Below are 15843 nucleotides of genomic sequence, written 5' to 3' on the forward strand. Positions count from 1 at the left end.
AAAAAGTTTTTCCACAAAAAAAGTCTTTAAAAGAATAGCAAAGAGCTACATTAAACTAAAGATGAGCAAAAGTACAGTCAAATAATTTTTCAGGCGTCAAACTAGTATAACTACCATCATCAAATAAATGAAACCCATGACGAACAAAGACTACAATAAATGACCAAGTCAAACTTAAAACGAACAGAAATTAAGAGTAGTAGGGCTGACACCCCCTGTGCCTTTTAAAGACCAGAAAATAATATGCACTTTACTGAAAACAATCCTTATGTCAAGTTATGTGTTTTATTTCTACTATAGTAAAATTAATAATTTTGTGTTTATTAAAGTTAAAAAATAATAAAACATCTAAAATGTATTTTGTTTCTAATAAAGTGCAGATTATATTCTGGTCTTTAGAAGGCAAGGGGGAGGGGTATTAGTACTACTCCTCTTTGTTTTTGCTCTTTTTGAATTTCACTTGGTTGTTTTGTTTTAATTTCTGTTTGTTTTTTATTTCATTTGTTTATTGATGGTGTTTTATGCTAGTTTGACGCCCAAAAAATTAGTTTACTTTATTTTTGCTCGTCTTTGGTTTAATGTAGCTCTTTACTTTTCTTGTAAAACTTCTTTTTTGGAAAACGTTTTTTTGTGTTTGTTTTTAATTGGCATAGTCTTTTTAATTGCCTAATAGTAGGACATTTTAAATCTTTGGTTTCTCTATAAAAATCCAGATTTTGGCTTACAATTCACATGTTGGATGAAGTTTTGTAACAATTTTTAACAAAAGTCGTCCTATTGTGCTTTGGGTTGATAATGTGAAAAACATTCAAATATTTGGGTTAATAACCTGCATGATCTTTGGGGTTCCAACATATCACCCCTAGTTGTTACTGTGATATTGCATATACGCCCTTTTGACCATCTGGATACACATAATATCATTTGAATTATTTTTACATCTCAACTTTCCCTGAAAAATAAAACTTAATACCCTATTCAGTTCTTAAGACATTGTATCTATGCTATTTTGACAACCTTGATGTTCTTTTCAACCCTTTTGATTTAGTACAATAGCAGTAGCAGATGTAGTAATAGTAGTAGCCCTGAAATTTTCAAATTAATACCCTCAGCCGTTCTTGAGATATTGCTGGTACGTCTTTATTGACAACCAGCATGTACATAGTGCCTTTTGATTTAGTTTTAAAGCAAATTAAACTGTCTCTGAAAGTTTCTGCTTAATAGCCTATTCCAGTCCTATGACATCCCGCCTATGCTGTTTTGACAACCTGGGTGCACTTAACCTGTTTTCATTTCGTTCAATAGTAGCAGTAATAGTCGCCGTAGTAGGTGTAGTGGAAATAGTAGCAAAAGCGGTAGTAATGCTAGTAGCCCTGATAGTTTTAGCTTAATACACTAGGGTTTTCTTTTTCCTGGTATATTGTTAACACACCCTTTGATAATCCACATTTACAGATTGTGTTTTGATTCAGTTCAGCATTCCCAACAAAATACCCTGAAAGCTTCACTTTAATGCACAATATATATCCTTAGACATTTCTGATGTGCTATTTTCATTACCTGTATGCGCTTCGTGTGTTTTGATTTAGCTCAACATCACCCTCACCTTTTCCTGAAAGTTTTACTTAATATCCTTAGCATTATAAATAGTAGTATTGTAGACGTGGCAGTAGAAGTAATAGTAGGAGGATTGGGACTAGTAATAGTGGTAGTAATTATAGTAGTACCAATAATTGTATTCACATTCTGTCTTTTTGGTTTACTTCAATATCCCCTCTTCATGCCCTAATTTCTGAGATATTGCTGATACGTTCTTTGGATAGCTTGCATTGACGGAGTGTGTTTTAATGTAATCCAAAATCTCCTTCAAAAGCCCCTCAAACTTTTTCCTTAAAACTATTAGCCTTTGTAATAGTAGTAGTATGCACATACAATAGTACATTTCTATTAGTTCAATACCCCCCTCAACATGCTCTGAAAGTTTCAACCTAATACTCAAAGCCGTCCCTGAGATATCTCTGTTACGCCGTTTTGACAGCCTGCATACACATAGCTCGTTTTAATTTAATTTGCCCCCCCCCCCGCAACGTTTCATGGAGAATTCTTCTTATTACCCTTAGCCTTAATTGTAGTATTAGTAGTAGCAATAGTAGTAGTAGTATGCATATAGTAGATAGTACCTATTGCTTGGTTCAACATTTCCCTCAACATGTACTCAAAGTTACAACTCAATGCTCTAAGCTTATTCCTGAGATATAACTGAATCAAAAATTCTATTACCCTTTTTAAGCGACCACCAACAAGATTGGGGGGCAACTAGCCCCCTCCCACGCAAATATTTTCCTCAAAGACATCCGATCAAAATTTTATTATATACGTTTCGTTCAGCATAGTTAAAAGGACCAATAACTATGCTTTTGATGATGACATAACCCTCCATAGTCCCTGGAGAAAGGGCTCACAGCTTGTTCTTGTAATACAGTATTTGTTATTGGGAAATATATGAAAATTTTCGGGTTATTTTTTCGCAGGGGTGGGTGATTTTTCGTGGGGAGAAAAGTTTTGAGGAAATTTTCCAGAAGAAGTGTTACATTGGGGAGGAAGGAACGGGATTTTCTGGCATGATTTAAAACATGGTCAGAAATTAAATTTTACTAAGATGTTTCAGCAGAAACTAAGGAGCAACATCAAAACTTAAAACGAAAAGAGAGTATTCTGTATATGAAGGGGGCTGCCCCTTCTTCAACCCTCGCTTTTGACATTTTGTCCCGATTCTTTAGGAAAGCTAGGTACTCTTGCATTATGCGGGCCTCTCGGGTTAACTACTATAAAGTAGGCAATGATAAAACCCATTTTTGCCATGTTTACCTCTATGGACTAGGCAATGATAGCGTGCTTTTCATTGTGTATACGATATTAAACTGTGTTTTTTGGGGGTTTATGGGGGGTATCTAGGTTAGGTTACGTATTTAATATATGCTATGCTTTGCCCCCTAATGTGCAAATATATAGCCCAAATTTGTTTCTAAACTTGTATATATTCATCCTATTTTATTTTATTTCATTAGCATTAACCAAACTTGACTTTTTAGAAAGGCCCGCATAATGCAAGAGTGCCGAAAACTACTCAAATACAAGGGACGTTGATTTTGAATGAGAAGTATTTTTAAAGAACTTCAAGACTTTAGCGGAAAGAACGATTGTTGAGGAAGGGGCAAGGGTGAAGCCCCCCTCATATACAGAATAATATGTTTTCGTTTTAACTTTTAATTGCTCCTTATTTAAGTTTAAAAAACTGTTTTTTTAAATTACTTTCTGCAAGATACCAGCAAAATAATTTGCTAAATGTCGGAAATATTAGCAGTCATGAATTCTCTTTCAATATTAAAAGCATAGAAACTAGTCATCCTGTTTAGCCTTATTGTCTGGTTTTTAATATTGCGCTTCAAATTCTCCAACAAAAATTCGATTTGATTGAGAAATTCTAAATAATGTTAGGTAATTGTTTTTGTTTCGATGGCGGAAAAACGGCTTAAAAAGAATCAACCTTGAAAAAATAGTTAAAGATCACCTTTTGTCAAAGATCAATAGTTTTTGTTGTTGTTGCGTTTTCACGCAACATAAATAGAAAATCGTCAGCTATTTTGTGGCATAAAGATCCTGAGATTTTAAGACTGGTTTATTTTCTGTAATCACGATTGTTTTATTAGCCTTACAAACAAAAGAAAATCTATTGTTTCAGCTTTTTTTAGAATTTACATAATTAATCAGTAGCCGTATTATCATTACAAAGAATTATGTAAACATTGAAAATACATGTTCCTACAACACTTATAGATAACTAACGGGCTTTTTAATAAAAACTTTCCACAAGTTTTTTGAACACAAGTTCGGTTTTCAGAGGGAGGGAAGGGAGAAAATAGCACGACTCTCATTTGTAAACCTCGATTAGCATTGAAGATACCTTTTTTTTGTGTTGTTGTTGAAGTCATGACATCTTAAGCAAACTCGAAGAATACCATAACAATAACTTTCTGCTACAAATTTAAATAATGTTTTGCTAAAGAGTTTTTAAGGAATAAGAGGACGAAACGTTACTCAGTTGGATTGAAATCTTCACAATTATTCACCTTCTATAGGGCTGAAGCCATCCTGGCCCCCATCATTTTAATACTGTGTAAATACCGATTTGTACTATATTTTTCTGTTACTGTTTGTAAGAGTACCTTTAAATTTTAACTTCAAACGCTAAGCCGTTCTCGAGATCTTGTAGATATTTTTTTTTCGATGACTCAGATTTGTACAGTCTCTCTCGGGGGTCTACTTGACCCTCTCCCCAAGACTCCGTGAGAGTTTCAACTATCCTAAAAGCCATTACCAAAATAAACCCTATGTTGCCCCAGGGGTTGTGTGGGTCATAAATTGCCTATGGCGTATTTATTGAATGGCTTTATTATTTGGAATAAAATGACAATATCAAAGATTGTATCACATTTCTAGGGGCAGCAGGGGGAAAGGGTATCTAAAAAGGGCTTAGGTTGAAATCTGGATGCCATTCAGTCCCACTCGATCCTTAAAAAGGCCATTAGAACTTCACCACTACCAGTAAAAATGTTACTTTTGTCTGAATTTTTGAACAAAATTTCTTAGCCCTTCACTTTTCCCCATCACTAAATTTGAATTTTCCTTGCCCTCGATCCCTTAAGCCCAAGGTATTGTTGACGCTTTCAAAATTTAGGTGTACAGAGTTTTTTTATTTACTCAGGTAAGCGTTACGTTTCCAGAGTATATTCTTGGGAAACTTTCGGAATCTTGGCAAAGCGAGTGATCCGTTTTTTTCAGCAACAAAAAGCTATATGGGCTCGTTGCCCCCCTCCCCCCACTACTCCCTACAAAATATCGTATGATCTTAATGACCCAGAGAACGCTGAAACTTTGAGCTAAAGTTTCGGACACCCACGATCAAACATACCCCTTTTCCATCATAAAACTTGGTTGTAAATAATGGGCAACTTGTATAATCTACTGCTTTGTTGGTCGTGTCATCTCCGAAGGCATATTTGTTGAACCCTTCGACTATTTTAAACAAAATTGATATCTCAAAATTTTGATCGCATGTTTGGACAGGGGAGCAGGTAGTAAAAAGGTCATGGGGGGTTGGTTGCCCTTTAATCCCATTTGACTCTTAAATAAGGCTCTAGAACTTTTAGTTTCCAATCGAATGAGCTCCCTCCGAAGTTTCTACAACCACCCCTTCCATTCGAAGGGGTCTGGAGAAAAAAAATGAATAATACATGGCAGCCATTTTACTCTTTACTTTGGCAGCGCTATGCTGCCTATGATTGATAGTGCTGATGTCAAATCCGTTGAGTTTTCCCAAATCTCCGCTAATAACTAGAATCTTTTTCTACCTTCACTCAGCAAAGATTTACGGGTCGATTTACCCAATCAGTGCAGGTTTCAGCTATGCCTGACCAGCTCTTTAATTCAGAAAAAATAAAAAATATTTTTGAATATTTCAAAAAATTCTCTAGTCTCCCGTAGTTTTTTTCGTATTTTGTACAGTTTCCGTAAGTTATGCAAGTTTCTTTTTTCTGTATAGGGGACTGACATTCCGTCGACCTATGGATAAATCCGTAAAAATGGAATAAACTGGGCATCATTAGTTCGATTATCAAAAAACGGGTATATTGGAGAGTAAGGTTTGTATTTTACTCAGTGCGTATGCGCATGTCATTGACACTGAAGTTTTGTGAGTCATGAAATGAGCCAACGGTTTTTCGTATTGGAAGCAAATATTTGAATGGAATTCAATGTTTTTCACTTTGCTTGGGTAGTTTTTCACACATCTGGCCTATTAGATTGCCGCAAGTTTTTGTTATTTTTCATGGTATGCAAAACATAATGAAGTTTAACCTTTCCTGATTACACGATAATCATTTTGAAATGATTATGAATATTTAAAAACACAAATCTCTTTTGGGTTACGTGATTTTAGACATGACACTTCGTATTTTAGCAAAAAAAGTTTTTCTGATGAAAGCAAAGATCGAAGTTGAAACTTAACCCGAAAAAAAATATTGCTTCTCAGCTTATCCAACAATTAGCTGTGAAATCAGTGCAAATAAACTATTCATAAATTTAGAGGATCGTGCAAAACAGTACTTTACTGAAAACAAGACGGTTATAAGATTTTCATAAAGTAAAGTATAAAATACTTCAGATATTTTCACGCTGGAGAAAGAGCCCCCTTGTGAAGTTTTTATAAGATATTAATTCGATTAATATGCTACGATCTCTTCGAAATAAACCCGAACAATGGATTGTTCTCTTTTCGGATTTGAACTCATATCTATATGATATTTGTTTTAGACAAATCCAAAATAAAGCTGTCTCAGTAATACTAGGACTACTCATAAACTTCAGAAATGCCCATCACAGATAGAACCCACATTTACTATACAAAAAATGCAATTCAGGACTTTATCTAATGGTTTATTAGCGCTTGATTTCAATTAAATAAAAAAAACAAGTTTTTTAAACTGAAATAAGGAGCGACATTAAAACTTAAAACGAACAGAAATTATTCCGTATATGAAAGGGGCTGTCCCCTCCTCAACGCCTCGCTCTTTACGCTAAAGTTTTTTATTGTTTTAAAAAATAAAGTTGTGAGACAGAGTCAAACTTTAGCGTAAAGAGCGACGCGTTGAGGAGGGACAGCCCCTTTCATATACGGAATAATTTCTGTTCGTTTTAAGTTTTAATGTCGCTCCTTACTTTCAGTTTAAAAAACTAATTTTTTTATCTAATTTCTGATCGTTTTTTAGTTAATGCAGCTTTGATTTTGGCACACCGTCATTGAATAAGTAAACAAAATTTGCATAAAAATTTTACTCTTCTTTTACTAAATGGCTGTCTCGAAATTTGGTTCTGACGAAATTTACAAATTAACTTACATAACGAACTTCTATATTCGTATATTTTTCTTCTGGCAAAAAATACGTTGCCGATATAGTTGCAGATTTTTGCAGAAATGAGCTTGAAGCCTATGTACTAGGGTTTTGTGATACGCTGAATAAGAATTTTCATTAAAATTCTTTCACTTTAGGGGATGTTTCCTCCTTCTTTAAAAAATTAGGTAAATTTTCTCAGGCTCGTAGCCTTTGATGAGTAATACTAAACTTAATAAAATTTATATATTTAGAACCAGCATTATAAGCCCATTCTTTTGATACATTTATTGACATCAAAATTCCGTTTTTAAAAGTTTCGATTAGCCTACTATTGAGCCGTGTCGCTTTTTTTTTTTTTTTTTATTACGTATATGTTATTACGTATATGAGGGAGTTCTCCCCTTAGTCAATACCACGCTCTTTACGTTAAAAGTTTAACAAAAAATTAATTCACAAACCCCTGAAACACAAAGGCCGTTTAATTAGAATAGATAGCTCTTTTGAAAGCACTAAAAAAAACTGTAGCGTAACGAGCGAGGTATTGACTTGGGGGAGAACCCCCTCATAAACATAATAATCTCTGTTCGTTTTAAGTTCTAATGTTGCTTCTTACTTTCAGTTGAAAAAACTTGGTTTTTTTTTTTATTTAATTTCTGTTCGTTTTTTAAATAATGCTTGGAAATCCAGCACACCCTTCATAGAAATGTCCCTTACACCAAAAAAATATCCTCCACGCAAAGATTCTCCCAAGTACCACCCGCCGCCCGGCCCCCCCCCCCCCCCACCAGAAAAAATCCTTCCTGAAAATGTCTGTATACTTCCCAATAACCAATACAATATGTAAGCAATGGGCAAAGTTCATATCTTGCAGCACTTCCCCTGGGAACTGTAGGGCATTAAGTGATCCTAAAAAACATATTTATTAGATTGTGACTATGCTGAACAAAATTGCCATCTCAAAACTTTAAGTGGGTGACTTTGAGAAAATAATGAGCTTGGGAGGGAGCCTAGTTGCCCTCCTTTCTTTGGATGGCACGCACCGCTTCGAGTAAAAAATGCAAATTTCCACCTTTTTGCAGATAGGAGCGTGAAACTTCTTTAATAGGGTTCTCTGATAAGCTGAATGTGATGGTATAATTTTCGTTAAAGTTAATTAAAAATGCAAAATTCCACATTTTTGCAGATAGGAGTTTGAAGCTTCTTTAATAATGTTCGTTGATAAGCTGAATCTGATGGTGGGAATTTCGTTAAAGTTAATTAAAAAAATTTGCAATTAAAACAAAATTTTATTGTTTAAAAAAAGTGAGTTGTGAGAAAGTCAAACTTTAGCGTAAAGAGAGAGGCTTTGAGGAGGGGACAGCCCCTTTCATATACGGAATAATTTCTGTTCGATTTAAGTTTTAACTTCTTATCTTACTTTCAGTAAAAAAAAACTTGTTTTTTTTATTTCATTTGTGAACGTTTTATAATTAATTCAGGTTCTTATTTTGACTGAAAATGCTTGAACAATTAATCTGAAATTTTTGTACTAGTTGCACTTTCATTAGGTTAATTGACTCTCTTAAAAGTTGTTGAATTTTATTTACGAACGTTTTCGTAAGTACTAAATATAAGTAACTTACGAATTAACTTACGTAATGAACTTGTATATTCATATATTTTTAATACATATATTAGGGGGTTTGCCCCCTAGTCAATACCTTGCTCTTTAATCTAAACTTCGAATTTTGTTCCAAATTTATAAAAATGACCCCTTAATCACAAAGGCCGTATATTAGAATAAATAGCTCTTATGAAAGTACTAAAAAATCTTTGGCTTAAAGAGCGAGGCATTGACTAGAAGGTGAACCCAATCATATAGCTAATATTTTTTTATTCGTTTCAAGTTTTAATGTTGCTCCTTACTTTCAGTTGAAAAACTTGTTTTTTTATATTTAATTTCTGATTTTTTTTTAAATAAAGATGGGAAATCCGGCGCCCTCTTCATAGTAAAATCCCTTCCCCCATGAAAACTTCCTTCATGGAAAGATCCTCCCATATAACCCTCGACCCACCCCCGCCCCCCACTACCAGAAAAAATTCCCCCTGAAAACTTCTGTATACTTCCCAATAACTAATAGGTCTACTATATGTTAACATTGGGTAAACTTCATAACTTTCAGCCCTCCCCCTGGGGGTTTCGAGGGATTAAGTCATCCTAAAAGACATAATTATAATATTATTGAACATGGTGAACAAAATGGCTTTATCAAAATTTTGATTGGGTGACTTTGGGAAAAAAATGAACGTGAGAGGAGGCCTAGTTGCCCTCCATTTTTTTGTACTTAAAAAGGGCACTAGAACTTTTAATTTCTGTTCCAATGAGCCCTCCCACGATATTCTAGGACCGCTGGGTCGATACGATCACCCCTGGAAAAAAAAAACTGAATATAATGGTGTGATTTTCATTAAGGTTCAATAACTTTTAGGGGGTCTTTCCCCCTTTTTTCGAAAATCAGCCAAATTTTCTCAGGCGCGTAACTTTTGATAGGTAAAATTAACCTTGATGAAACTTATATATTTGAAATCAGAAGCAAAATCTGATTCTTTTGATGTATCTATTGGTATCAAAATTCCGTTTTTTAGAGTTTCGGTTACCATTGAGCCGGGTCGCTCCTTACTTACAGTTCGTTACTACGAACTGTTTGATAGTACTAAATTGTACTTGTTTACTGCTTAATGACTTTGGCTTCTATACGGTTTTTTTTCTGCTTGAGATTTGTGGAAACTTCTCAATGTTTAAATCTTATTTTGAAGTTTTTTATGTGCCAATGCTGGTGGGAGACTATTGAATAGCCTTATAAATCAGTCTGTTAAACCTGCAGGGCTCTTTCTAATGACTTTTTCGGTACTACAACTTTTTTTTTATGCGTTGGTTTCTTAATTTCTTTGAAGCGTTAATTCTGCACAATTATATAAATATAGATATAATTTATTTGCGATTTTTCCAAAACTATATGTTGCAAAGGCTGAGAGGTGATTGTCTTCCTTCGTCTTAATTTTCAATTCTGCTCTTTACTTTCATCTAAAAATTTTATTTTATTGTTGCTCGATTTCAGATTATAATTGACTACAAAATATCCAAGATAGAAAAAGTTTTGTTTAATTTGAGCCGGTTCTAAAGACCCCTTAAAAAACGGCAAAAATTTACTTAAAAATAAAACTAGCCTATAAGTTTCCTGCAAACAAGTGAATCGTTTCGGACAGATTCGTTTCTGGTAATTTTTTTCTATTCGTCTTTTCTATTTTTCTTTATGAAGGGGGGGGGGGGTAAAAATTCTGAAGTTTCTCCCCTGGCCCCTTCATGGGCTCCTCGGACAAGCATTGGCCTCTGGAGCTCATAGCACCTTGTAGGCTACTTATTTTGTTGTATCTTTTTGTGAAATTAAATTCACAATTAATTTGTATGCTTACCATTTGAAAGAAATTAAGGCACTTGTGTATTATCCCGACCACACTCAAGAAGTTTGCTCTGTTTAATCTAAGAAAAACCGGTTTGTCTGTCTGCAATCGGTTATAATCGGGTTAGTTTTAGTGAGAAAAACTATGATGCAGGTATATTTTAATTAAATATTTAATATATAAAGGTGGTTAGGCTAGGTATTTAATATAATTCGTTCTAGGCGACCTGCTTTCCATAATTCCTTTTTGCAGTTTCCATAATTTTGTTACTAAAATCTTATATTTTCATCATATTTTCGTATATTTCATTATGACTAACCTAACTTAACTTCTTGAGTGTGTTTGGGATAATACACAAGTACCGAAATTGATTTGTTTATTGCTTTTAAATCTTAATTGGAGATTGATGGAGAGAAACTGGAAGTTCTTTGTGCTTCATTTTTTATGGAAACTAATTTGAAGCGCCCAATTGCTAAGACTTGGATTCTTTAAAGCACTGGTCCTCAAAATTATCATGGGTCGCAGCCCTTTAAATTTTATAACGCGATTTTGCACCCCATTTGGAATAGGCTATATGATTTTAAATGAAACGCCACTTTTTGTATGTGTTGTGTCAGGTACTTGTATAGAAATCCCTCCTTGCATTTCCAAAGGTATGATCGCCTTCGGTCGGGAACCCTTGTTCCATAGAACGACAAAGCCTTGGCTAAGTCCTACTATTTAAAGATATGTAGTTTCAGATTATATAAAATCACAAGTAGTCATATTTATGAGAGTAAAGTCTCAAGGGTAAGAGTGAAGAAAAGTTGTTTTGTAGCCTTTATCGAGGTTCTCTGTTTGATCAAAATTGAGGCGGTGGGAGGGGAGCTGGCACATTACTCGTATTTTGTTGTTGTTGTTGTTTTGTTTTTTTTCAAGCGAATTACTTTGTTCATTTTGTGCTTTTCGTTGGTTGGAAAATGTGGGTATTATGTCGAAATGTCTTATAAGACACAAAGAAAAGAATGAAAGACATTCTTTTCCAAACTGTGTTGTTTTTATATATTTCTGCAAACATTGAACTTTCGAACATGAAAAACTGCAGATAATACATAATCAGGGAGGCACACTTTCGCCATTATAAAGAGGCGACCCACCGCAATGTTGAGTAATTTCAGATCCTAGAGGTTGCAGAAAGACGGCGGTGATCGCATTCCTTAGCCCAAGCTCAAACTAAGAAACTTGCAAAATTTTATACTCCTCCGAGTTTATCTTCATGGGGTAAACTGGGCCGGAAGTTTCGACCCTCCCACCACAGCCCCCCTTTAACGTTGTCCGATTGGGCTGAAATTGTCAGGTTAAGCTTTCCTAGGGCCCGGGAGCTTATCCTCAAAATCTCAGCCCAATCCGATCACTCCTTCCCTGTTTTCCAAAAACCAAATATAGCCACTTAAACTTCATTTCTCTTTCTTCTTTTTATCCACGCCTACATGCCACAGTTGGCAACGGATCCGGGTGAATGAGGACTCATTCGAAGCAGAATTTGACCTCTTAGAGCCTTTTGATATTTTCAGACCGAAAAAATTATCCCCCAAATTTACATTTACGAAAAACCTCGTTTTCCTATAATAGCCCATGTTAATTTTTCCCACCACAACCCCCTTTAACGTTGTTTGATCGAGCTGAAATTCAGAGAATAAGCTTTCCTGGGGCCTGGGAGCGTATCCATGAAAATTTCAGCTCAATCTGAGCACTCCTTCTCTGTTATCCAAAAACCAAATATCAGGTTTTGTGGGTATTTGCTTGCCTCAAAAATAGATTCACCTTGCTAAAAAACAATTACAATTGTGTCTCTTTAGTCCAGCGGTCGAGACCTCTGACTTTCAGGGGGAATACCCGGGTTCAATTCACTGTCAGAGGAAATTTTTTATATACTGAATTTAAACTTTAAAAAAGAAACTCAGTTTCTTTTTTAAATTATTTGAAAAAAATTACGTTTTCTAAAGAGTTAAAGAGGCTGAGTTACAAGGTCGACCCTTAAAACGTACAGGGAATAGGAGGCACAGTTGGGGGGCTGCCACCCCCCAAACCCCCCGCTTTCGCAGCCTTTAAATAAAAAAAAAAGTTTTTTTAAACTGAAAGTAAGGAGCGACATTAAATCTTAAAACGAACAGAAATTATTCCGTATATGAAAGGGGCTGTGCCCTCCTCAACGCCTCGCTCTTTACGCTAAAGTTGTTATTGTTTAAAAAAAAAGAGTTGTGAGAAAGTCAAACTATTTTTTTAGATACTGATAGTTCGTATATTTTATCATCTCAATGTTTCCTGTTCGATTAAATATCAAAGATTCGGGAGGCTGAATAGTGATTGTTTACCCTACTCTGCCGAAAAAAAATGGGTTCAAACTTTTGGCACCTGAAAAAATTAACTAGCCAAAATATGAAATGTTGGCGAATTTTTCGTAGTAGAAAATCAACAATATTAAAAGGATTAAAATCAACAATATTACTGAGCCATTTCTGAGTTTTTCGTTCTTCTCATGCATGAGCACCATCTGCATTTTAAATCGCTGAAAATAAATCATCAAGAGCCAGTAATAGTTTTCTAAAGGTGATATCTGACAACTAGTACGTTTTCACCATCCTTATTTGGCTTTAAGCTTTATTTGATCTTTCATTGATTGATACGCCTTATAACAAGTGGTATCAGTTCACGAAAGTGTGTGTGTGGGGGGGGGGGGGGTGCACAGGGACGTTTTTTTTGTTAAAATCAGTGAAAATACAAAAAAGCTATTTAAAAAAATGAGGGTGAGGGGTATCCCCCTCCCCCTTTATTTGACGCCCTTGTCCATAAAGCAAAACAAGTATCTAAGATGATCATTTGTACCAGGGAGCGCTCCTTTTGCAGATCATCATTTTCTTTTCAACATCATTCGATACTGATGACACTTTCTTGCATATTCAGTGCTGCAAAATATGAAAGTACTAGCAAAAGGAGGTTTTGGTATAAAAATGAACAACTTGATTCCTTTATTTGCCTAAAAATCGTAGCAGTTAAAGGTAACTTTACACCTACAAGCAATGCCTGCAAGCTGAAGACTCAACTCTGTATGTTGATTTTGTTCTATTTGGCCCTGATTTTTAAGTTTTGAATTGAAAGCTATTTGTATTTGTTTATGTATTGTAATTACTGCCAAATAATCTTAATTTTTTCTCCTATTTTTCTTTTAGAAATTCATCGAAGAACTGCTAGAGAGGACAAAAATTCTTTGAAGCGTTTAAAGAGATTGAAAACTAAAATATAAACCCAGATGCCATTTGATGGGTATGCTGATACCAAGATAAGAGAGTAAAAAATGAAATAGATTTATTGTGTGCGTATATCATGGATTATTTCTGATCAGGTTTCTTTTAATGCATTTTTGTAGTTGTATAATAGTATTAATTTTCGTTTGTGGCTGTGTAATAGTGTTCTAGTTACAAGGAAGTTCTGTCGTGTTTTTTTTTTATTTCTTTTTTTAGCTCAAGAAGTAACCCAAGTGTTAGTTTTGGGGAACGATATAAATAGAAAGTTGGTTTTGTTGATCTGCAGGTTGAACGTAAATGCAATAGCCTTTATTTTATATCTGAGCTGTCTTTTCAAATGAAGTTAACTTTATATTTATTTATATTTTATTCATTTATTTAATAACAATTAATGCCACAGCATGATATGGAGGAGGGATAACCAAACAAATAAGGGATATAGCAACTTAAATTTTCAATTTAACCCAAAATCTCCAACCCCGCCCCTCAACAATTAAAAAATGTTAACCCTCGGCTTAAAATATTTTAGCAGGATTTGTTTCAGAGGGAGTTTTGCCTGCTGGAGTGTTTTTCTTTCCATTTTTTCTTTTTTTGGTTTGGTAGAAAATGTACATGTTCCATGAAAATCTGATAAAATGTTAATTCTATCGCAATAATAAGATTTTCTGGCACTTTTCAAGTTCAGTGTGCCTTACTGAATCAATGATTTGAACAAAATACTATTTTATCAATTTTTTTTTGTGCATCAGTTTTTTTCTCTTTTTTTAGCTTGGCGAACCTGAACTGTGTAATGCAATAATAAAGTGTTAACCAATATCTTGAGGTATTTGGAAAAACAGACAGTCCACAGATAATCTGTAGCAGGGCATCAGATACCAGTACATCGAATGCGAAAACCTGAAATAAAAATATTGAATCGTAGATGGATACTCATCAGATAAAATAGGAATGAAACATTGAGCCCGAGCCATATCATAGTCACCTGTCTATAAAAAACCTAAGATTTATAAATGATATGTGTTTTTGTTGATTCTAATGCCATGCTTGTACTGTAAAAGCAGAAAATTATAATAGAAGGAACTTGGTGCGAAAAGCGTAAACACTAATTTTTTTCTGAGTATTGTCCGCTGACACGGTATCTGTATTTTTGTTATTTTTTATTTTTTTCAGATTCTTCTTGTAGATTGTGAGACTGGTGTTCTAAGCTTTTATATCTCTAATTTCAAAATTTTTGCCTGAAATTTTTTACTCCGATGTGTCAGTCATAAATTTTATTCTTAAAAAAAAAAAAAAACGTAGCCAAACTCGTCAAATTACCCTCACGATGCATGTTGTCGTGCATTCTAGTGTTTATACCCGCAATTTGACTAAGGTGTGGCTCGGGCAATAGTATTCTGACAATTGTTTGTTTTTCCGTGAGTTTTTGTTTCAGATTTGAATTTTTGAGATCATAAACCATACTTTCTTGGCTCTCCAGAGAACGGGGCTTTGTTGGTCGCTTTTCAGGCTAGGATTATATCAGGTATTGCATGCCGCAATTCAGATTTTAGTCTGATCAAGTTTTAACACAAATTCTCTATGAATCTCCCTTGATTTAGTTGTGCCTAACCAGACAAGACACAAGCTTTTTTTTCTTTTGTGGTGTTTATAAGGACTAATAACCTAAAAGTGGTTTTCTTTTGTATTCTGCTTTTTTTGCTATTATTTGCCTGAAGGTCATTTTTCTGCTTTGAGACAATAAATATAAACCCAGTTTAAAACTAACGGGTAACCCCCCTAGGAGAATCGGGTTAAATATCGATAAAGTCCTGTCCAAGGTTGTTCACAGGGGATACCCCGCCCACCCGCCCTTAGGGCATTATAAGTAATTAAGATTGCAAGATGTAGCTTTTGCAGCAAATATGACACAATTCTGGCTAAAAAAGAAAATTTTGTTTTTCAAACCTCCCCTGCCCACTTTCGGGAGACCAAAAATATTACAGAAGTGCAAAATGCTGTATTTTGCAGGTTAGGCTTCTTCTGGAAAAATGTCTATGGGTGCCACTGGCTAAGTATTTGTGTTTGAATTTTGCATTAAAATTTAGAAAGGGTGGAGCCGAGGTTAATCAAAGTTTCGGCAATACGCAGCTCATACTTGAATATGCTTTCGGAATCACGACGACTTG

At 34.7% G+C, this 15843-nt stretch overlaps 1 protein-coding gene across 4 annotated transcripts in view; it reads left to right on the top strand.

Annotated features, from left to right (window-relative positions):
- The window catches only part of LOC148951236 (protein phosphatase 1 regulatory subunit 14B), an 88184-nt gene extending 74278 nt beyond the window's left edge, over positions 1-13906 (top strand). For all 4 annotated transcript variants that reach the window (XM_089090744.1, XM_089090747.1, XM_089090746.1 and 1 more), the window contains exon 5: positions 13604-13906. In XM_089090744.1, the coding sequence (XP_088946870.1) occupies positions 13604-13645 (42 nt within the window). In that variant the 3' untranslated portion in view covers positions 13646-13906. The remainder of the gene's footprint in view (positions 1-13603) is intronic.
- Positions 13907-15843: the final 1937 nt, after the last annotated feature.

The sequence above is a fragment of the Artemia sp. Qi Xiang Cuo genome, chromosome 6 (assembly GCF_049724085.1).
Source record: "Artemia sp. Qi Xiang Cuo chromosome 6, ASM4972408v1, whole genome shotgun sequence".
Taxonomy (NCBI): Eukaryota; Metazoa; Arthropoda; class Branchiopoda; order Anostraca; family Artemiidae; genus Artemia; species Artemia sp. Qi Xiang Cuo.